This window comes from Diadema antillarum, unplaced genomic scaffold, assembly GCF_040938485.1.
Source record: "Diadema antillarum isolate AM-2024a unplaced genomic scaffold, OU_Dant_1.0 seq00001970_RagTag, whole genome shotgun sequence".
Lineage (NCBI taxonomy): Eukaryota > Metazoa > Echinodermata > Echinoidea > Diadematoida > Diadematidae > Diadema > Diadema antillarum.
In genome coordinates this window covers 4281-28330 of record NW_027272629.1, presented here as the reverse complement: position 1 = coordinate 28330, position 24050 = coordinate 4281, and the positions used below count along the sequence as shown (strand labels likewise).

Below are 24050 nucleotides of genomic sequence, written 5' to 3'. Positions count from 1 at the left end.
GGCAAAGTTTGAACATCTGGAATCACATGGATGTTAGACTTTACATTCACCTGAATGTAGAATAAGGGACCATATCAAATTCATGCTTTTTTGATGGATACATTTGTTGAATTACAATATGGAAATATGCCTTTTGGAAGCCTTAATTTTCAGAAAGCCTCTGGAAATGATGGCTGATAATGTCCATGAAATGACTAAGCATACTGCAGGAAGTCAAACAGCAATGAAACCTCTTACCTGTCAAGGGTGTCTCCTTGGCCTAGCTGTCCCATGGTGCCTTTCCCAAAACTCCATACCTCCGTCTGATAGACAAGGTCATCCAAGCCCCCAATGAGAGGTGACGAAGTCCGTAACTTCCTGTCTGCAATGTTGCAGCTGGAATCCAACACAGGGGCATTTTCTCGGCTAATCAATTCTGTCTCACAGATAGAATTGTTGCTGCTGGCTCTTGAGATGGTTTCTGTGAGACTGGTTCGAGGCATCATGATTTTCTCAAGTCGGATTGCTACCGACTGAGGAAGAGAGGCCAAGATCCGAGCACTGGGTCCTGGTCTTTGTGTGGCAGTCGCGTGGCTGGGGCTCCCTCTCAGATTGAGTGGCTTCAGTTGCTCAGTGAGATACTCCTTGGTCCCCTTGAGAGGGGTAAAGACATCATCCTCTTCTACTCCAGCTAGTCTGCCATTCTCCTGCTTGCCATTTGGCATACCATCCATGGAAGTGCTGTTGTCATGGCTACCATTCTGTTCTGTGAATGTCGCCGGTTCCTCCTTGATTTTTCTCAGGTGGTTGCCAGAATCATCTAAAGTGTAGGTGCCTTAGTAAACCAACAAATGAAATCAATGAATATATCCAAAAGAAAATCTATTATAAAATTGCTATGGAAATCCCCTTCCTGCCACAAAATTTGACCACAATATTTGATGTACACTGAACACATTTGTTTTGGAAGCAGAGAATACTACCCACTTTTCACACCAAATTAATCACTACGCATGACAATTAAATTTTTTATCTATAACATTGTGTAATAGCAGGTGTTTTTTAATACTAGTAATGAAAGATAGCAGAATGTGCTTAGTAGTATGTACAGTATATTCTGGACAGTGAGACAGACTCTGTTCTCTTTTTGATATTCTTGCTATATTTGACAATTAACTTTCAAAATATCATTGCCCCTGAAGTAAAACCTGATAAATTAGATTTTGTATTCAGCAATGTTTTGCGTCAAAAATATTTCATACCAAATCTAAGAACGATTAGAACAAATTACACACCTTACACTGTACATTCTTACATCCACATCACTTTCTATGTGCTTTGATAAAGAGAAGACACATCGATGATGTACACATATAATCACTGTTTTGATAAACATATTGATGTACAACTTAGAGACAAATTGTATACCATTCATGTTCATTTGCTACCCCACAGAGTCTTTGTGTATTTAATAGGAGACTGGGTATGAAGGCTACAAGGGCATGACAATAGTCTAAATTAAACTTGCATTGCGCTGACCTGCTAGCCCTGGCTACATATGTATACAATATGCATTGTACTGCACTTGACTGCACAAAGTAAAAAAAAAAAGAACATGCAAGATCCATTCATTATCAAATTATATGTCATAATACATGCTTCCTCAGGGAAAGATATGAAAGAGAGTTCGAAAGGGCCACTTATGATGCATGTCTCTCAAGTAAAATCTGTGTGAACATGGTTCCTATATTTAATTCCAAAGACTAAGAGAGAAAGAGAGCAGGGATGATAGCAACAGAGAGAGAAAGAATGACAAAGAAAAGAGCAGCAGAAGAATGAAATAGTCTGATGCACTCGGTTCCATGACATTTGCTCCTGCGATGATTGCTTTCATGAAATATCTGCATGCTAAGCCAAACATGAATTCTACTCATAAACATAACCCTAATCCTAATCCTTCATCTTCAAATCAAACTACTGTAAACCTAAAACCCTATCACAACCCTTACCCTAACCGAAGTCCTTGGAGAAAATAAGACTGGAGCAATTGTCGCACGAGCAAATGTTGTGTGACCAAGGAAATGTGTCAACGATGCGCACACTATGTGTGTATTAAAGTGATAAACATGCAAGTATGGCAAAAAACAGTCTGATAGGCATCAAGACATCAATTTATTTAGACACTCAACTTTATACAGAATGCATTTAATAAGAGAAATAGAAATAAAAAAAGATGCTGTTGTGAGAACCCTTATCTCACAAAGGATTTCATTGCTATGAATGACCTACTCTGAATACTTTATCCATGACCAAAGATCTCAGTCATAGATAAGCTTGTATGTGTTCATTCATGACCTCACAGCATTCTCAAAAAACAAAACAAATGAAATCTGTCATGATGCTATAGAGCATGCAAGCAGGTAAGAAATAGGACAAAGATCCCATGCACATTACCAGACATGTAATGGGGTCTGTCTCATATATTAAGAGAGAAACTGTCTTGCAAACCATTTCCAATCATCTGAATTGAATCTGTTTTACTTTTTCTAAGTTCTGACTGAGATTAAAAAAACAACAACAAAACTTGAAAACTATTCAAAAGGTGTGCATAAAAACATGAGAAAAGGAAGATTATACTGTCACAGGAGTGTTCTTAAGATATTGATACTTATTACATTCTATTCTGAGACATTTCAATGAGCTGTATGAACTGAACTACTTATTATTTTACCACATTTAAAACCCAGAATGAAATTGAGATACAGTGACAATGTCACACACATGTTTATAGTGTATACTTTCTTGTATTGTGGCCACCATAAATTTGGCTTGCCAACAAAATACCAGAATGAGTGGATTTTGCATTTTGACAGCGAGAAGATTATTCTGAAGCTGCTAAACATCTCAGCCAGGTACAGTGTACCACAAAAATCTACTGTTATCGGTGTTTTTTTCTAAAATTATGATAATGTGATATGGTATGGATGAAAATGACAGATGGACAACCCGAAAATATGATGGTTCAGACATTCTTTGTGGTAGAGGCATAAAAATGCTGATTTTGATTGTTGCCTGTAGTAATGGGCCATTACTTCTTGCATTGCTGTAAGACATTTGAAAGATGTACATTGTACAGTCATGTATCCTATCAAAAGTACGGCAACTCCCATAATCTGTCCATTATACTATGGTTTTTAAAGGACAAGTCCACCTTCATATACATAAGGATTGAGAGAATGCAGCAATATTAGTAGAACACATCAGTGAAAGTTTGAGGAAAATCGGACAATCCATTCAAAAGTTACGAATTTTTAAAGTGTCTGTGCAGACACTGCTGGATGAGAAGACTACTAACAGTGTATGATGTCACATGCATACAACGATATAAGGAATATACAAAGAGAATTTCACAAAACTTTACTTTTTTAATAAAGTGCACATTTCTTTGACTTATCACTGATGTATGTTAAGGGTAATATTATTCCCCCTGCCTTCTGAAAGAGAGAAGTCGAGTGTTCTTTTGTTATGCAAGAAAAATGGAAATATGTTTATTTTTCTTTATTCTTTCTTCATGTCATTGTACTCATGTGACATCACAAGCTATTAGTCTTTTCATGCAGCCGTGACTGAGCAGAAACTTCAAAAATTCATAACTTTTGAAAGGATTGTCCGATTTTCCTCAAACTCTCACTGATGTCTTCTACTATTATTGCTGCATTCACTCAACCCACATGTCTATGAAGGTGAATTTGTCCTTTAAAAAAAAATGATATTAAACAGAATAACATGCCCTCAGATGGATGGATATGTACATGAAATAGCCACTGATTATGCATATGTATAGTTCTATCACTGGCATACTGGGCCCTGTTTTATGAAGAGTTAAAATTGATCATAAAGTTGATTTCTATGGTAAGTCTATGACAGCCTGTGTGGTGCGGAAATTTAAAATCGATTATATCTTTTGATAAAACGGGGCCCTGATCAAACTGAAACCATTCCTATAGATACACTGCTACATTGTAGATTTTTGTTATATACCACAGTTTATGGTTGGTCAGGTGTGGCTACATGTACAAATGTGTCAAGTGCTCATAATCTAAGCCAGACAGATGGTCGTTGGTGATCTACAATATGTGACCCTGCACCTCAAAACAAACAAAAAGTCGCCAGACATGAATTTTTAGTTAAGACCTAATTCTGAAAGAGCAGACTTTAAGCTTTAAAATGATGTATAACTCAAATCAAATGGACTCTCCTAACGTATCTAAATAATGGAAAGAAAGCACAAACTCAGGAAAAGTGTGAACTGAGAAAAGAGGCTCTGAAGTACAGTGTCTATTCAAGCGCTTAATCTTTACCAAACCGTGCTGGCTGTGCGATAAATGGGACAAAAAACAGGAAGTAAACCACCAGAGTAACAACAATGAAGAGATTATCAGATTAAAGTGAAATTAAGCATGCCTCATTAACACATTCTGTCCACAATCAACGCCAACTTTCAAAGCAGTAGCACTATCTTTTTAAAAGATATTAGAGTTGAAAGTGAAGAGTGTGGACAAGGTTTTTCAGAAATGAAAAAGGGATTCTAAAGACACACCTAATCACACTCTTCTACCAAAAATGGTCGAGATAAACTGCTAAAAAAACACACTTTCCTGCCCGTTTTATGATACCAGATTTTAGCATAATGTAAAAGAAGACCCGCTCTTTCAGAAAATATGAAAAAGTCAAGTTCGGCTAGGTTGACCTATTTCACTTATTTTCAGTCCTCACGCAAAATCAGTGTATGCGACTCTATGTTCGTTTTGAGGTGCACGGTCACATATGAGCTCCCTCAATGTTACTGCAGGTTATGATTGTGTGGCATTATTTGAGTCTGCAATTCCTGAAAGCCACCTTGCAATACTCAAATACACTGTATGTCTATTTGATGAGCATTTCTTTCTTTATTACTTTTTTTTGGTGTGTGTGTGTGTGTGTGTGTGTGTGTGTGTGTGTGTGTGTGGAATATCATAGGAGACTCCAGATGATTTTCAGAATTTTGCATTTGAACAACTACTGTATGAATTACTTTCATACTGAGTACAGAATTTCAGAATTTACATGTATAGTGATTGGGATGAGGAGTAAGAATGTTTTTAAAATTTACAAAAACTTGGAACAAGGATGATGACATGACAGCCTCACCATTACAATCCATGAGTTGGTGCTAAGGGAAGCAGAACAAAAAAGTAAGGCATGCATAGATTCTACACAGGTGAACTTGTTAACCCGTTGAGGACAGACAGATTTTGCTACAACACGCATTTCCCATAGACACCTGCCTGAGTATACTTGGGACTCGTCCTCAACAGGTTAACCCTAAAAAGACTGGGGGCTTTTTGGCCCCCCCCCTCGACATTTTTCGCGATGAATCTGAAACGTAAAAATCTCGCGCCGCAACTTTTTTCTTTTAAGTCTTGCGCAACTTTTGAGACCAAATTCGCGACGCCCGGGTACGCGGTTCTGAAGTTACGCAATATTTTGTAAGTGCATGTCAGACCCGAAATTGCTCAAAAACGTGATTTCGTGTACAAATCCACTGCAAATTCTGTTTCTGACCAAAATTCATAAATGTATCATTATTTTTACTTTTACTGATCAAAATCAATTAATTTCAAATTCTTTATGATTGAAATAGTGTTGCCGATGATTTCCATCAAAAACAGTAAAAAACAAAAAGTCGAAAACAATGAAATACATAAGAAATCTTTAAAACAATAAAATACATAAGAAAAAAATTTGATACTGCTGTTTTTTTTTTATGTACGTTCAATATAAAGAATCCTACACAGAGTACCTAAACCCAAAATTAGCAGTTTTGGACCTTTAATTACAGATTAACAGTCATTCTTAAAAATTCATGCATAAATTAGCATAATTGATTTATTAAAAATAGATTTGAATATTTGTGAAATAACTAATCAGTTTTGCAGATTACCTTGTGGGTGACACGCGTGCCAATTTTCCTTGCGATCGCGTGGTCAACGGCCAAGATCTTAGGGGGCCCCAATGAGCCCCCCCCCCAGTCCTACGAGGCATCAAAATAGCCCAGTCTTTTTAGGGTTAAGCAAGCGGTATTGCAATGGAAAGTACATGTACTTACACCGCTACATTTATGAAATAAGTGAGGCTCCGATGTCATCAACATTGTTCAGTGTAATTTGTTTAAGATTTTTCAGAGTACTGGTTTCTCTGCTCTAGGACCAAAATAAATTCCATAAATCTATATGGAGCTGTCAATTTATGTAACACGATGTGAAATTATGAAAATCATCTGGAATGCCCGTTTAAGTAACTAGAACATTTACAGTTGTAATGAAATGTATTTTACAAACAAAGACTGTAGCTGAACCCATGCATTGTCTGTGTTGGGATCTATAGTGAAGTTCCATTCCACAAAGTAAATTTGTATATTACACTAGGTTATCTTCAGTAGGTGAGGTTCTGAACATATTACATAATTTTTCTAATAGGCTACCAAACCAATCTGTCAATGATTGCAATGTGGTCACGACATATCATGCTTATGCAACAAGACAACAAAGCCCATTCTATAAAACCAAGTGCTTAAATTAGTAAAACAAATCACCAGCCTTGCCTCACTTTACAATCCCAATATGAAAGCATTTTTCAATTTGATGTCTACCTAGAACAAGGCCAAACTGTGCACACACTGGGCAGCAAGATGGCTGGTAAAATGGTCTTGGTATTATCCCCTGTAGAGCTTTACTATCAAAAACACACTCCTTTTTCTTAAATATTTCACCACGAAAATTGTCATCAATTTTCACCTCAGACGGATATTAAGCTATTCACTGCACTGCAAACTCTTACATTTCTGGGAACTGTTGGTAGGGTGTATTAAGGGGAAAGGTTAGTAGGTTAGTAGATCATGCATACCTTCACTACTACCTTGTGATGATGTTGACCCTCTCTCAAGGCGCTTCTTTTCTGCAATTTCCGCAGCAGCTGTCCACTCTGCCTGCTGAGCTTGGATGGCAGCAACGTCAATGCTGTCGGGTGAGATACTCCTAGATGTGGTGTCAGCAGAATCAGGATGGAGCATGCTGGTGTCTGAGATAATGACTGTATCCCCCTCATCATGCATGGTGTACACTGTCTCATGGCATGCCAGACTGGACCCGGACCCTTCCTCTTCAGGCTCATTGGACTTATTGCCTGGTGACCGCATTGATCTTAGTCTTTGGATGAGGACAAGACTCATTGTACCACCACAGGCTACCTGAAGCACCTTACGTCCCATGAGGGCATCCACCTTCTTAGGTGACAGTACTGGTGTAGTTCCTGTAGATAGTCCAAGCTGTGGCCCTGTGCCCCATGCCCAGACCTCTCCCTGAGCTGACAGGGCTAGAGTGTGGGACTCCCCGCAAGCCACTTGTGTGATCACTGGGTCACAGTCAGCATCACTGATGTGGACTTGTGTTGGCACATTCACCTTGTCAGAAGAGCCATTCCCACACTGGCCATTCGTGGAGTCTCCCCAGCAAAAGACTATCCCATCCTCGCATACTACTGCTGTATGGTTGTTTCCGCAGACGACATCTGCAACATTTTCACTCTTAAGTTCTTGCACCAGGATAGGTTGCTTCGTCACATCTGTGAATTTCTTGTGTCCAAGTTGTCCATATTCTCCACTGCCAAATGTGTAAACAGACCTTTGGTCTGTAAGGAAGGCACAGTGTTTGCTGCCCAGTGATATTTTGATAACATTTTTGGTCTTGAACACATCATGGCAAATGGGAATGGTGTTGCTAAGGAAGCCTTTCCACATGTAGGGCAGGCCATGCAGCTCCTTTTCTTGCTTCCCATTCTCGTCACTCATTCTGTAAAATCAAACAAAGTGATACATGTTGAGGAGACTTGATTACATTGGAACTCTAAAGAATCAAAAAGATATTTTGCTCAATCTTTGATATGAACTGTACCCTGAACAATCTACATGCGTACATTGTACATGGTGCAAAATCCTGCAAATATTAAAAAGACATGGAATTCATAATCATGCACAATACTGAAGATCTGTACAGTATGTACACCACCCTCTTGAGGACCTACAATGTAACTGTAGGTCAGGTTTCAACACAAAGGAAGTCTGAAATTGTGCATTTGTAGTTAGTCTGGCTGAAACAATGTGTAAATGAATAGTTCAATATTTTACTTGCTATCCTGTGGTAGCAATGAATACAGGCTATGAAGTACCATCCTTCACAAACTTGAGTTCATGCACCCTGCAGAATGGTTGATCAGTGAATGCAATGCTGTTTGAAAGAGAGTTAAGCAGACAGAGGGTACTGTGGGCAGTCATCATGCTGTATTGCTCATCTCAACACGGGCACTTAACTTGACAAATGGGATTGTAGGGGTGTGCCAACGTGATGACATCGCATGACGACATAGACTGTAACTGTGCCTTGAAGGCTGCAATTATGGCTGATGGCTTTGTGGGCTTTTTATCATAGTGACTCAAAAATGGTTTCCAACCACACTTTTTATGAGTTCACTGAGGGCAATATTCTATTAAGACCTTATTAATCATGACTGAGAGAAAGGAAGTAAACTCAGGTTCTGTACATTTCACAGCACACTTTTTTTTTCACTCAGTGAGGTAAGTACAGAATTTTAGTTTTTACAAAGTGACTAGGCCTTGTACTTGACAAAATGGTGTGAATTGTGTCTGTCAAGTTTTTAATATAAAACAAGAAGGTACAATTGAAGTCCAGAAATTTCAATTTTGCAAGTGATGCTGATTTTAATTGTCTACATCTTGAAATCAAATGCACATTACTACAATTCTCCTGCACTCTTCGTGTATTTTAGCTTTATACTGGCTGATGAAACGATGCCTTCTCTCTCTCTCTCGGGGGGGGGGGGGGGGGAGGTGTTCAGACAACATCTAGTAAATTAAACTGTGTTTTGATACACATGTCATCAGTGTGTTTATCATGATATACAGTTGTACACTGTAGCATACTTGCCAACATTTTGAAATCCTGAAGAGGTAGATTTTGCGAGGGAGCGAAGCGAAGCGAAGCGACCAAGCCTGAGCGCGCTTGCGCGCGGGGGGGGTGTCCCCCCTCCCGCGGTGGGGACTTTTTTTGTTTTTCAATATCAAAATATGAGATTTGGTGCATGCTCTTTAACCTTTTTAAAGGGTTCTTGGTATTGATTAAAAAAAAAACATATAATCCATGTAAATCTATGAACTATTTTGTAGACTATGCATATAAAAATAAAATCAGACGTATTGGTAAATAATTTTTGTAGGCTAAGCATATGTGAAAAAGTAATCAAACATATTGTTATCACAAGTTAGATATGAAAATACATGGGATCATACCACGCCATATGCCGCATCGGCCGCACCACACACACGTGAGCTACCAAAACATTACTATTATGCGTGGTTCTAGCTACACGTACACGTGTACAGTAAGTCTTGCACGCACGTAGATCTGATAGAGACGAGTGCGCCAGTGCAGTGTGCATGTCATGTGTGCATATTAGAAGGCTGATTACGGCGTTTTTGAGGAACGAGTTCCTTGAAATTATTATTAGTATTCTAATTACTAGGTTATTTTAGGGAATCGACGCACAATGAAGGGAAAATATGACTTCCATTTCATTTTATGGTAGTTTTGCTACAAAATCGGTAGATCAGAAGAGAAAATCGGTAGCCGGTTAAAACCTCTAAAAGCGGTAGTCTACCGCCCAAAGAGGTAGAGTTGGCAAGTATGCTGTAGTGTAAAAGTGGCTGCTTGCATTACAGAAATATTTTCGTGCTCAGTCAAGTAAAATGAATTTTGTATGCTTTTAATAATTTTGCAGAATCAAAAAGATATAATATTACATATTTCAAGCAAGAAGTATTTCTTCACTTTTATTTTTGCTCTAGTTTCATGTCATGTGAAATGTGTGTAAATTTCCATCCTCGAAAATTTCCACTTTTACAGTACAGTACAGGACCCTTCACAACTTCAATCTGCACAGTGTTCATCGGATCTTGAGGTGGACGTCCTTGAAGGGTTTAACGATACAGTATAAGTCCCTTGACATCTTTGTGTTGCTTATTATTGTTTCAGGCAAACTCAACAGGCATATATATATGATACATCTGTACGTCATCTAGTAAAGGAATCATTATTGGACTGTATCATTTCAATGGATGGCACTGAGTAGGATTGTCACGAGAAATTGGGAAAAAATTGCAGGAATCACAGAAACAAGGAGAGTATTCTGGAATCACATTATTAAAAGGTCATACATTATGAATAATTGTTCATGGTTAGACAACTTACTTCTCATATTGCCACACTGAATACAAAATAAAGTTTTGTATTGGATATGTACACAGTCCAGAAAACTGAATTATACGTTGTACAGGGTAGAGGTCTTTACTAAAGCCATTCAGATACAGTAGTCCTTTACACAAAACTCTATGAAATTTCCTGCATAATCAAACAAATCAGGAGTGACAGCTGTAAGTGACTGTCATGAAGCCTAAAAACAGATAATACCTGTTCAAACACTGGACACTACATTAGCTTAGCGGACAGTACCATTGTATCATTATCATAATGATATGACCCATGAGACACGCTTGTACATGTGGGAAGCAGACAAGATGATGCAAGATGCATTTTGTATGGCCTGGCTAAAATGCCTGACATGAATAATTACACTACAAGAGTGTAGTTCTACATCAAAACACTTGCACGCCTTACACATGCACACATGATTAAGAAAAAGAAACAAACTGTAATTCTGAGGTACAATATGTGAGACAGACACCAACAAGGTGTCTCACATGCAGTGTACCTATACACTTGTGTGCAACAACTGCATACAGTATGATCCTTGTAGAAAATACCCCATACACTGTGTGTGTTGGGGGCAACGTGTGAATGGCATTGAAGCCAGATGTGTGAGACACGCCTAGAGAGCTACGAGGCTGTTGTACTGTGAGAGCAGGGTGTCGACATCTAGCCTAGATGAGTTATGACGTAAACATAACGAGTCTCGCATCTTCTCTGAACAGATTGGGAGCTCCACCATATTTCTTGTTCGGACACTGACGCTGAGATTATATTGCGTGACTTCAGGTTTCTCAGTAATCCTTGAAGCTCAGTTTGTGAACAGGTTGATGGTTACAAGCTCTGAAAATGTCATGTTTTGATTTTACACTACTTTTGATACATGATTCACAAAATGACATATAGACATGCAGACAGACAGACAGACAGAAACATACACAATAATACACAAACATACCCACACATGTGCCTGAAGAATCTGCATCTGGCCCATTTCTTAAGAAAAATAATCTTCTCATTGCTATTAAAAGTCACTTGTATTGTGTAAAACAAGCATTACAGTGTCTGTTCTTTTTCAGAATATGAATGTAAATGTAGGATGGTTTATGGCTAAATAATTGATCTTCAGGGCTAAGTGAACAATAATCACTCTGCTAGCGCATAATGTATGTATGATAGCATACTGTAGATACACGGTACCAGTAGTGCTTTATGCCTCCATTCTGTGAAATATCATAAAATGTACGAAATGCTGACACTGCAAATTAAAGGCTATTGATATTTCATTGTATACATTGTCAACATACATAAAAAGGTTGCAAATTTTATATCCCCCCCCCCATACACACACCACACAATGATGCACAACAGTTCATTTCAGCTAAACATTGTATAATGATGTAATGCGTTGTCAACAGGATAACTCCATGGGCAAAATGGTAAAGATATCAGCATTGCCCTGAATTGAGTTTACCTCCTTCTTGGGAGGCAGGGGTTCAGATGAAAAGGACTGGATGCTCTCAGTAGAGATGATCTTACAAGATGAAGATGAGTCAATGTACAGGAATACTGGTACATTAGATAGTTATCCACTGCCTTTTTACAGCTCTGCACCAGGACACTCTAATTCATTAGTTGTTGGTAATAATGTTCCACAGGAATCAGTAGTTTTAGGAATTCATATGTGTTGTGCAATATGCAATAGGGGGAACCTGACACTTATGTATCAAAGCAAATACAGCAAACTCTCAAAGTTCCATGAGCCAGAAATTACCTCACTCAATGCCCCCCCCCCCCCCCCCCCAAAAAAAAAAAAAAAAATCAATTTTCCCCCAAGTGCATTCATGTACACATGTACATGATGGTATTTAATGTTCTAAATGCAGAATCAAAACTCATATAGTCAATGAGAAAATAAAGTCCCTTTGACTTGAAATAAAAAGGAATTTTACCATGAGGCGAACTACAGGTTATGTTTCAGCAGATAGCAAGTGGGTAGAAGGGAGTTGAACTTTTAATACAATTGTATGTATCAAAAATTCCATAGAGCCTACAATTCTTTCAAGCTGACATTGTTGTGACAAAATTGTGTCAACTCACAACATACCTGGCTCTGAGGTGACCAAGTACAGTACACAAAAGAGACCATGTGAAGGGATACAATTTGTATCACTCCACGTGCATGAGACGTACACTGTACATGATTGTATAGTACATCAGTGGTGATGTCTCTCATGGCCACAGTTCAGAGTACTACAAGGCAGCACCATGGTCACCCCTTTGCTTTAACAATCTCTTGATATCAACACATACATGTACAAATATGCTATAGATAATTCAACTTAAAAAATGTTTAATGAATTGAATACCCAAAATATTACGTCCATTGCCTTCTAAAACAAAAGATTTAAAGTATGGACTGCCTTCAGCATTTAATTTATCAGATCGATGTTTAGTGCAAAATGTGAAATAGCTTTAAACATTTTTTTTTAATAGTAATTTAATAGATTGTTTACTATACTTTTGTGTCTGCTGTATACTGTAGCTCCTCTGAAAAGAATACATAATTTCTTCAATATAGTGTACTGTAAAAATGGAAATTTTCACAGTGGCGAAATTTTTGTGCATTTCACACAACCAGAAACTAGCGTGAAAATAAAAGCACGCAAATATTTCTGCTTGCCATATGTTCCTGTGTGGGATGTCTTGATTCCTAAGAATGTAAAACACGCGAAACTCTTCTTACTCGGCCAAGCACAAAAAATTACTTGCGCGAAAATATCTACTTTTACAGTACTGGTACCAGGTATATTATATTTTTCCTCGACCACATACATGCTATTCAATACACCCCCATGTACTGTACAATGTACACTGTACATTGCAGAAAACTTCATTTTGTAACTCAACATGACATACTGGTAGTAAAACAAATTTTTGAACAAAGGAATGTTATGAAGTTGACAGATAATTAATGTGGGTGTTCTCCATGTCATTGACTGGGTGTATTGATGTCATGCACACTACTGTCACTTTCTACAGTCATTAACTGCTTGAATAAGGTGACAGAATTAGAAAGCATGAACTCAGCCTGGCTTCAGGAAGTCTTTAATAATCTGTCAGACCGTTGTTCAATTACAGCTGAAATGGGGAGTTGGATTTGCTGCCCTTTGGGCATGACTCATTCAACGTCACAACTGAGATGAGTGAGTGCTTTTTAAAGCTAAAAAAGAAGGCAGTTTTAAAATAGTAACAAAACTAACAGTACACTAAATTGGCCATCCCTCAAGAAAGAAAAAAAGAAAAAGAGAAGAGCTACTTCATCCTGCCATCCACCAAATGTTAGAAAAATGCATGATTGTACACAAAAGGACTTAAGGGCTATCCTTGTACCAAGCATGAATTTGTCTGTTTTCTTCTTCTTCTTCTTTTTTTCATCAACAAGTTTCATGCATTAGCCTTTTCAAGAGAGAAATATACTCCAATGTTTTCCATCGTATGTACACAAACAATTTTCTCTTGGCAATGCTTCTTTCCTACTAACACCTGTGTTATACATTTCATTTTATACAACACCTATTTAAAATGTACAGGTGTAGCTATCCGATTGGTCAACTGCCCATCACATGACATTTAGTGAAAAGTTCCATTGCATGCTCTGGCTGTCAGCTGTGCAATTTTGTTTGAGCAAAATGTTCCATTGCACGGCTCTGATGTCACAATTAACAAACATGTGCTGCGCACACTCAATAATTACAAGCGCGCTTACAAGCACGTACTTTTGTCACTCATTTTTGTAAACAACTTCGTTTCGCATACTGTACACGGTGACTGCGACTGTGGGGCTACTCGTTCGTCTTTCACAGAAAATGGTTGCCATTTCTGTGCTAAAGTCAAGAATCTGTGAGTACCAAATCTGTTGACGTTTGAGGTGTTGTATAAAACAAATAGTGTATTGTCTTTACTCGTGCAATGGAACCAGATTTCGCACTCGGTGAAAGATGAGGCACACTATTCAACTCGGCTTCGCCTCGTTGAATAGAGCACCTCTATCTTTCATCTCATGCGAAATCTTGTACCATCGCACTCGTGACCACATTCACTATTTGTATACTAATTCACTGTCATATCAACATAATTATGTGAATCTCAAGGACTGGCATACGGCATCTGATGCATGATGCCACAAACAAATGTCTGTGTACATTCGTACATGTTAAACTTAAACATGGACAACATATACGGTAGGCATTATGACTCATCATGTCTCGCAAAACCATGTACATGTACAATATAGACAGGTCTGGAAATGAAATAACTGAAGATGGACTGATTTTCCTATAACACACAATTTATATTTATGCCACAAATTGCTATGTGTGAAATTAACCAGCCAGTATCAAACCACACATGGTATGTACACTGTAGGCCTAATTAATATCCTAATACATGTATGAACATATTACTGATATGGTACGTCATTATACACATGTGGTTCTACACACACACACATACAAATATAAAAGACACGTGCATCTTTAATAGAGTTAGTGAATGCCACACTTACTTGTATTTCATGGTAACTCAGAAATTGTCACCAAAAAAAAATAGATTGACATTTTATAAGCACCAATTTCACTTCAATGGCAAATATGGTCACCATTAATAATCCCATTAGCACATTTTCATTTTGGCAGAGTACTGTATATGCCATATATTTCGCGAGTCTAAACTTTTGCGAATCAGGGCTTCCCAACAATTTCACGAGTGGTAAAATACGTGATTATGGAGTCCTGTACTGAACTGAGAAATGCATACATGTATATTACATTTCATATCGGCATTAGAGTCAATATTTTCACATGTTTTTAATTTCGCAAATAGCAGCTGACTCGCGAAATTCGCGAAAGTAAAAACCTCACAAAATATTCGGCGTATACAGCCACACATTCTGTTGTTACCATTCAGCCACATGCATACAGCATGTACCAGGTGGTTGTATCAACCGTCCAACACGCAATGTGCACACACATTATGTACATGATGTACATCGTGTTACACATCACACACAATTAGTCCTGAAGAAAATACTCTCTAGAGGCTAATTTTCTGTACATTCTATATGTAGATACTTTACTTTCTCAGAATACACTGTAGCTTCTACTCCATTCCCATTGTCTTTTCTCCTTACTTTCTCATTTTGCTTTAATCTTGCGCCATGCCTATCATTTGATCTCCTCTCCTTAATAGTGTAGTCTGTAGTGTTAGAGCAAGTACTATCATAGTGCTAGGCTAAAATGTGACCCGCTACAACAAAAGGATCCTAAAGTGGCTGACAGCTGAGCTGAGAAAACCAAGTTTGAAGTCAGATCATCAAAACTCAGTCAAAACAATCATTGTTTTTGGCATAATGTTGTAGTCTAGGGTATCGTCTATCATCTGCTGAAATTTTGAAGCTAAATAATCTATGGAAAGGCAAGAAATTAGCATTTTTCTGGGCCATGATTTTCTGACTTTCAACGGAACAGAAACATGTCCAAAGATTTGGAATTAACCGGCAGATAGACTCCGCCCCTAGCAACGAGGGAGTGATCTTATTGGTCAGTGCATGGCATATACTGAATGGCTGTGCGTAGACCGCTGGTGCTAAGCTTGAATGAACATCGCGGAGGTTGCTAGGAGCATACCCTCCATTGTCATGAGGAGAAAACTGTCTTGCTTCCCCCTGATCATGATAGCGTCAGAAGCAAAACTTTGAAGGAGGTTTTCTCGAAACGCTGATTTCCTAAACTACTCGACATGTGCTAATAAAATCATTGATATCTCTGCAACCGAGTACTTTTATGAGTCATGTTACAATTATGTTTTAAAGTGGAATTGTAAGGGAATAATTTCATATGTCATTTTCAGGAAATCGTCCTCCCCCAACTTTCGGATCCTTTGTTGAAGCGGGTTACAGATGATCTAAAAACAAACCAACCACTGTACTGTGGGCCTAGACAAGGCATTGTTGGGAAAGCATCGGCACATACTCATTACAATGTAAGTCATGAATGGAAAAGTTGCCTTCGCATATCTGCGTATGTTTAAAAATATGCACGAGCCTGGCTTGGTTTCACAGGCTATGTCCTCGTACTGTACGTACGAGTACTACTAAAGTACCTATAGGACTCCTACCACTATCACACTAGCTTGTCATGCATGCGGCGACTTCAGATCCGTCAAGATCTTTTAAGATGCAGGATGTTTTCTTTAGTTGCACATACATAGCTAGCTCTTTGTAGACCTTTTTTTTTAATGAGATACTGTACATACATGTACACTGCACAACAGTACGAGAATATATCTGGCAGTGGACTGTACTTACAGTGAAGAAAAAAGAAGAAGATCAGAAAAAAAAGGGGTAAAATATCAAATATAGGGGCAGTGATTTTCCGTTTCAAAAAATTGCCTTTTCCGTTTCACAAAATCATGAATTCCGTTTCAAAATGGTGAAAAAACGGAAATTCCGTTTTCCCATATGAATTGTACATACAAAAAATGCAAATTCCGTTTACATGTATTTGCATGCAAAAATGAACAAAAATTAAAAGATTGCTGTTTGAAGTTTGTGTGCCTGTGTAATCGTGTATACATTCATACATGTTATGCATAGTGTATACCTGATGATTTCCAACCTCTGTACATACCACACACCCATGAAGACAAATGAAATGAAACATCAGTACGACAATTTATTTATTTCGACTGTCAAAACATGCACAGGGCTGTCACTTAACTTTTTTCCTTGGTTGCCAGCCGGGCAACCTATAGAGTTTTTTAGGTTGCCAAATGGCGGTTTAACAAATAGGTTGCCACAGTGATAATGTTCGAAGAGTATTGCATAATGTGTAAATCTGCAAGGTTAATTATGGCGATGATAAAGAGGGCTGTTTACACTGCTGTTTACACGACTGTTTACACTGCTGTCTACAAATTAGAAAAAAAAATATACAAAGTAAAATATGTCTCTGAGTCTCAGCTAGTGACTTTATGCTAGTCAAGTGTTTTTATTCCTTTGATTAGAAGCTGCAAACAGAATACATGATAATCAGTTTAATAAGCAGTGTTGATAAAAACTTCTGCACTAAAAGAACGATCAATCTACCTGAATCTTTCTTCAGTCAATACATTGTAATCCAGTTAATCATGCCGTGGGACAGTACATATTTGTGTATCACTATCAAAGCCTGGCCTGCAGTATCAACAACTATCATTATGAATGTCCTCTTTCTTGACTTGCTAGTCAAGTGACTTACAGTGTACTACTGTCTAGTCAAGTCTTTATATTCCTTCAGAAGGTCTAAACAGATGAAAAATTTCAGCACTAAAGGAACAATCAATTTATCTTTCTTCAGTCAATAATCCAGACAAGAAACTAGCACTCATCTCACTCTGATCTTTCCCCATTCTGGCCTCGGTCCCCCCCCCCCCCAAAAAAAAAAAAAAAAAAAGCGAGGAAAACACACACACATTGCAACACAACAAAAACCTCTCCCCTACACCTTCCCGATTTCCGTGTTTCTGTCAGGTGAAACGACATGTTCAAATACAAAAATAAAACAGCAGTAGATATTGATTGAAACTCAACACCCATTCATGCCAGCCAGGCCAGGCTGCCATAAACTTCAAAGCACATTCCGACAGCTGGCTGGTTGGCAGAAGAATTTGCGCGCGCGTGTCAATTTCTTGACTGGAGAGAGGGCCTGGGAACAGCCCCTTTCCCTGTTCATCTCCAACACCCCAGACAGTTCATGACCTCCAAGAATGCGCCAGTACGCGCGGTTTCTTCTGTTGATTGGTCTCTCTCTCTCTCCACCCCACCCATGCCAGTCTGGCATGGCACCTTGGCATCGTGGGATTTTTCTTTTTTCTGCGTGAACTTGGAGTTTGATCACTCTTCTCTCTACCTGAAATTGTGCGCTGTGCTCTACACACGACATAGCAGGCTAGGCTAGGCAGGCATAGAGCTCTACGACATCAGCTGGCAAGTCACCACTCCACTCACCTGCTGACAGCTTACCGCGAGCAGATAACAGTTAGACAGTTAGACAGTTTCTTCTGTTGCCGCTACTTTTACTGCCAAAATACTGGCTTTATCATCACACATTATTCGGCGAGACACACGTTGTGTTTTGGAATATAAATGGACTTTCTTCTATGGTTATGATTGTTGGTGTTGGATCAAACTGAGTAAGTGTTCAACAGTTATTGAAATCGTGACATCGCTAGATCTAACGCCGTTTAATAGACATCGCTAGAACTTGCAACTAACACAACTTGGCTTAGAAACTCAGTTTCCGCAGTCTGTGAATATCGTGGACATGTAATAATGATTAATTCACAGCTTCTGTTGGATTTATTTTTACTTTTATGTGTTTTATTTTGTTAAAAAGTGATTTTCCGTGATTTTCCGTGTGGAATATTTTTTCCGTTTCAAAAGGCCGTTTCCGCGTTTTCCGTCCGTTTTCCGCGATCGCGGAAAATCACTGTCCCTACAAATAGTAAGGACCTCCTGCATCACTGTTCTCCATATTGGACGAGAAACTTTCTTTTTTTACTTGCCCTCACAGCTCTTGGATTATTTTGAAAGGAAGACCTTTAATTCATGGCTTCAACAGATAACCATAGAATTCATACAAGTGTATATAATCTACCAGCGCAGTAATCAACGGTAATGGTGGCACAAATTATCAAAAAACTTAGAGTATACACTACAGTTACACATGAAAAACTATGATTATGTGGCTAATTTTAACAATCAAAATTCAAATCGTTCATTACGTGATGGGTAGCCCGACCAGATCCGACGCCGTGCGAAGAGTAACTTTCGTACACATGGCACAGGGACAGGGCTGTGTATAGTTATGTGAAGGGTAACCACGACGGCAACCCATAATACTATACATGTTGGGGACACCATCCCGGGGTTGCGTGATAGGCAGATTAATTGATGCATGCTCTGATTTCATCCTGTCTAGATTTCAGCAATTCTCTGTTGCAGCCTTTCAAAAAAAGAACTCAGTAAACTGCAATGTCTTCAGAATTATGCCTCTAGATTACTTACCTCATAAAGAAAACAACACTTACCCCAATACTTCAGTCCTCACACTGGCTCCCAGTAGAAAAACATATTAACATATATCTTCAAGATTCTTCTTCTTGTCTTCTGTTTATTGCACAAAATCTGCCCCTACCTACCTTCAAAATACTCTTATCTTCACCAACCACCCAAAAATCTTCGCTCATCAAACTCACAAATATTATGGACATCTTGAATCAAGCATTATAGTTCTTCTTCTTCTTCCATTAAAGTACATCCCTCTTAGTAGAGTATAGTTGTACTGAGTGCAGTGAGGTGCGCGGTCATGAGAACACGTGTAGTGCAGAATACAGTGTGAACACACACAAATTAAAAGAGGAGGAGGAGGGCAAAATAAAAGTGCAAGTAAAAACCAAATATCTTGCTGTTTTAACTCGTTCCATACTGATTTCTGAAATCCCCATAGGGTTAATACATAGATCACCAGGTTCCCGTATAGAACGGGTTGACGGAGGGTGACTGACGAGAGGCGGTGCTTGAAGACCTCAATGGATGGGGCTGACACCGCTTCGGTTGGGAGAGCATTCCATAGACAGACCACACTGGGGAAAAAGCTATACTGGTATGCTAAGATTCTGCTCCTCCCCCCCCCCCCCCCCCAACCTTGCAATATCTAGCTATGAAAAGGATGCTTTTAAAAACAACCTCAAAACCTACCTTTTAATTGAAATTGACAAACTATTGTTTATATGTATTTTACATCAGTGTACTATAAATCTATGTAGGGTTGGACCTACTACTCATCGACCGCCTAATGGTTATTTGCTTGATAAGAATATTTAACACTGAAATTCATGTAAAAAACTTCACCTACGTGATTGAGAAAATCCAGCTCTATCAAATGCCATTGTTCCCTTTTCGATTCGAAGTTTCAGTGCAAAACTAGAAATATCACTGAAGGTGATTAATACCCCCGCCCCGTGACGACAGTCTTACCCAAGGAATGATCTTTCCTTGATCTTCTGCCATTTTAATGCCGTTACCATGGCAACGCAGCTTCCGACACGTCCGAAAAATATATCTTGCACATCTTCCCACCAAGACTAGAAAGCTATTGTGTGTGCCACATTTCATAAGCTTTTGTCAAATACTGAGGAAGTACCGTAGTTCAATCCACAAGATCTTTCCTTGATCTTCCGCCATTAATATGCCGTTACCATGGCAACGCAGCTTCCGACACGTCCAAAAAATGTCTTGCACATCTTCCCACCAAGACCAATGTTTGTGCCACATTTCATGAGCTTCAGTCGAATACAGAGGAAGTAGTTCAATCCGCAAGATCTTTCCTTGATCTTCTGCCATTTATATGCCGTTACCATGGCAACGCAGCTTCCGACACATCCGAAAAATATGTCTTCCACATCTTCCCACCAAGATCAAGGTGTGTGCCACATTTCATAAGCTTTGGTCAAAAAACTGAGGAAGTACAGTTAGTTAAATCCGCAAGATCTTTCCTTGACCTTCTGCCATTAATATGCCGTTACCATGGCAACATACTTTCGGGTACTGTCAAAAAATGCGTCTTGCACATCTACAACCAAAGGCACACATCTGTACTAAGTTTCATGGAAATTGGGCAAAAACTGAGGAAGTAGTTTGCAACACAAAATTTTCCATCATTTTGGCTCATAATATGTGAGCTGTTACCATGGCAACATACTTTTTGTCACTGTCAAGAAATGTGTCATGCTGACCTATATCCTAAGACAAACATTCAATATGAATTCCATGAGAATTGGAAGAACACTGATGAAGCAGTTTTGCCATGAAGCATTTTGCCCTATATTTTATCAATAACATGCCGTTACCATGGCAACGCACTTTTTGCCACTGCGGAAATATGTGTCTTGCACATTAACATATTCAGATGAACATCTGTACCTAATTTCATACAAATTGATCAAAAACTGTGGGAGGAGTTCGCGACGCAAGATTTGTACCCATTTTTGTCCATAATATGCCGTTACCATGGCAACGTACTTTTGGGTAGGGTCAAAAAATACGTCTTGCACATCTACAACCCAAGGCACACATCTGTGCCAAGTTTTATGGGAATCGGTTGAAAACTGAGGAAGTAGTTCGCGACGCAAGATTTGCAACGGACCAACCGCCCGACCGCCCGACCGTCCGCTGATTCCTATATACCCCTTCAAACTTCGTTTGGCGGGGGTATAAATATCGCAGACGAACTTGCGTGGCCTCGCTTCAGCTCCCCGCGGTAAATCGCGTTATTAGGATCGACCGCTGTTTTTGCATTGACAATGCACGCAAACCGAGTTGTATTGAACACCGTGTTGTACAAAGCTTTTTAGAAGCCGTTTAGAAACTTCCATAGACATTACATTGTGCTGTCATTACGATTCGGTGAAAATATTCATTCAAAATTTTGTCCTTGATTAAAACCATTATGGCATTAATGAACAGTGAATTATCGCGTTTTCCCACACCATCCTCATCTAGCATTCAAAGCCAATCCATTTTTATGTGCTTTGCGCGCGAGAAGTGTGTACTAAGTGTTCAGTGCGCGAATTATACACGGTCGGTTTAAAAGAAGGTGGTCGATATGTATAGTAGGGCTACCATATATTATACAAATGATGCACAGGATAGAGTGCGTTAGTGTAGGCGTAGTGCACTCGAGGGTATTTACAATTGTGAAACATGCACGAGGCGAAGCCGAGTGCATGTTGCACTACATTGTAAATACCCGAGAGTGAGCTACGCCTACACTAACGCCACGAAATAATCCTGTGCATCATTTGTTTTATAAAATGGGTCGAAAATTCGAAAACTAACATCATTTTTCAGCGTTTTTCACGTACCTTTGTGGGTCAAGACGTCCGAAGATGTTCGTCCCAAACTTTTACGCACGTCGCACTCGCGGAAGTCCCGCACATACAGTATAAGTATAATGGGGGGTTGGGTTTCCGGACACCCGCATGAAAACTTACTTATTTTACATAGAATATGCACCCTTTACCTTAAAGACTTGATATAGACTCCTCATATAGGCCTACTAGACAACATACTCTGAAAACGGCGTGAGAATTAACCTGCTAAATCGTTGGATTTGCTCTTCAAAGTGACTCCATGTACGCGTCCGGTCCCATAACGCTTGGTCTACTGTACTGTACAAAGTGTACGTATAGTACAGTATACGTACGTACGCGTACGCCACATATGTTATGCACAAGGGAAGACAGGCCGGCCGGCCGGCAGCCCGAACTAGAAGTTGTTTACAGGATTGACAGCGCGTACGCGTATGCATGCAATTCATCAAAGGAGCCGCCGCGCGCACAGACGATCGGCAATCTACCATAGGATTACAGGCAGTGCAATTGTACTGAAGTAAAGGAAGGAGGTGTGTCTCATTTCAGCGCTTCCTATTGGCTACATTCTTGAACCCATTTTATAATGATTGTTTGCTTAAATTCTTTATAGTGATTTTCTAAAGATGATAGTTCTCTCTACTCTGTTTTGTTGTACATCGTAATCAATATTCTGTTCCACAGCACCATGACTACTCGAGAATCATTTTAGGTAGAATGAGCAATTATGGGAGTCTCTCTATAGAGACTCCAAGAGTCCTAGTGTTTTATAGTTTATACACTATTATTATTAAATATTAATTATCATGATTATTATCGTCTTTTTGTTAAGTGTTTGAATAATTAATATGCCTAAGGTTAGATGCTCGCACTCTGTACTCATCATAGCAGTATCACAAATAGCTAGAATCAACACAAAGCAAGACTACGGTCCTGAACAGTATAACATTAACAAGTGTGTATGTATCAGAACCCAACAAGTTAAAATGGAGGAGGGAGCCAGATTCTTACACAACATCCATGATGATGATGATGCAGCAGGATGTGACCTGTCTACGCCGAAGCAAATTGATGTTGGAGATGACAAAGTCCAAAGAAAGGTAGGGGCCTAATCAGACACAAGTCGAATTCTGTAACCTGTGGCAGGGTCACAATTTTGACAGCGATGTTCAGACAGCGATGTTGTCCCCTTGGTGGCAAAGCACATCCATCTCCAATCGTACAGAGTTCGATCATACAGGTGACTACCTTTGTGATGCGCAGGCCTGCGCCCCCGGGGCCGCCCCGAGTGAGCCGTCGTCCGCACGGGTGTGCCGCCGGCGCTGTAGTTTAATTTAATCGATACTTTGCTTGCTTCCCGTATGGCGTAGAAGTCTATGACATGACGGAGCCAGCAGAATGGTGATTAACGTTACACATTCTCAAGATCTCTGTGCTGAGATGCAGTCTTTGGATTTTATGTTAGTATCGCACCTGTCATGTCTCACGTTTGTGTGTATACCGTGTTAAACGCGTAGTGCAGTGCAATAAATACAGTTATGCCACTACAAGTATTTTTGTGATTCATGCGCTCTGTTTATGAGGCATTTTCATAGAGGGCGCTGCACAACCACTGCACTGCACATGAACACTGCACATTCAGAGAGCACTGCACAGAGCTAGTTCCTTTTGACGAGAAATCTTACTCGAAATTATTTGCTTTTAAAAACAGAATAGATATCATAC

General features: G+C 39.2%; 1 protein-coding gene across 1 annotated transcript in view; it reads right to left on the bottom strand.

Moving 5' to 3' along the window:
- Positions 1-23770, bottom strand: part of LOC139713448 (alsin-like) — a 66198-nt gene extending 42428 nt beyond the window's left edge. Inside the window, exons 1-3 of the mRNA XM_071625177.1 lie at positions 23337-23770; positions 6925-7868; positions 238-814 (exon numbers count right to left, since the gene is read on the bottom strand). Coding sequence (XP_071481278.1) covers positions 238-814; positions 6925-7868; positions 23337-23347 — 1532 coding nt within the window. The 5' untranslated portion in view covers positions 23348-23770. The remainder of the gene's footprint in view (positions 1-237; positions 815-6924; positions 7869-23336) is intronic.
- Positions 23771-24050: the final 280 nt, after the last annotated feature.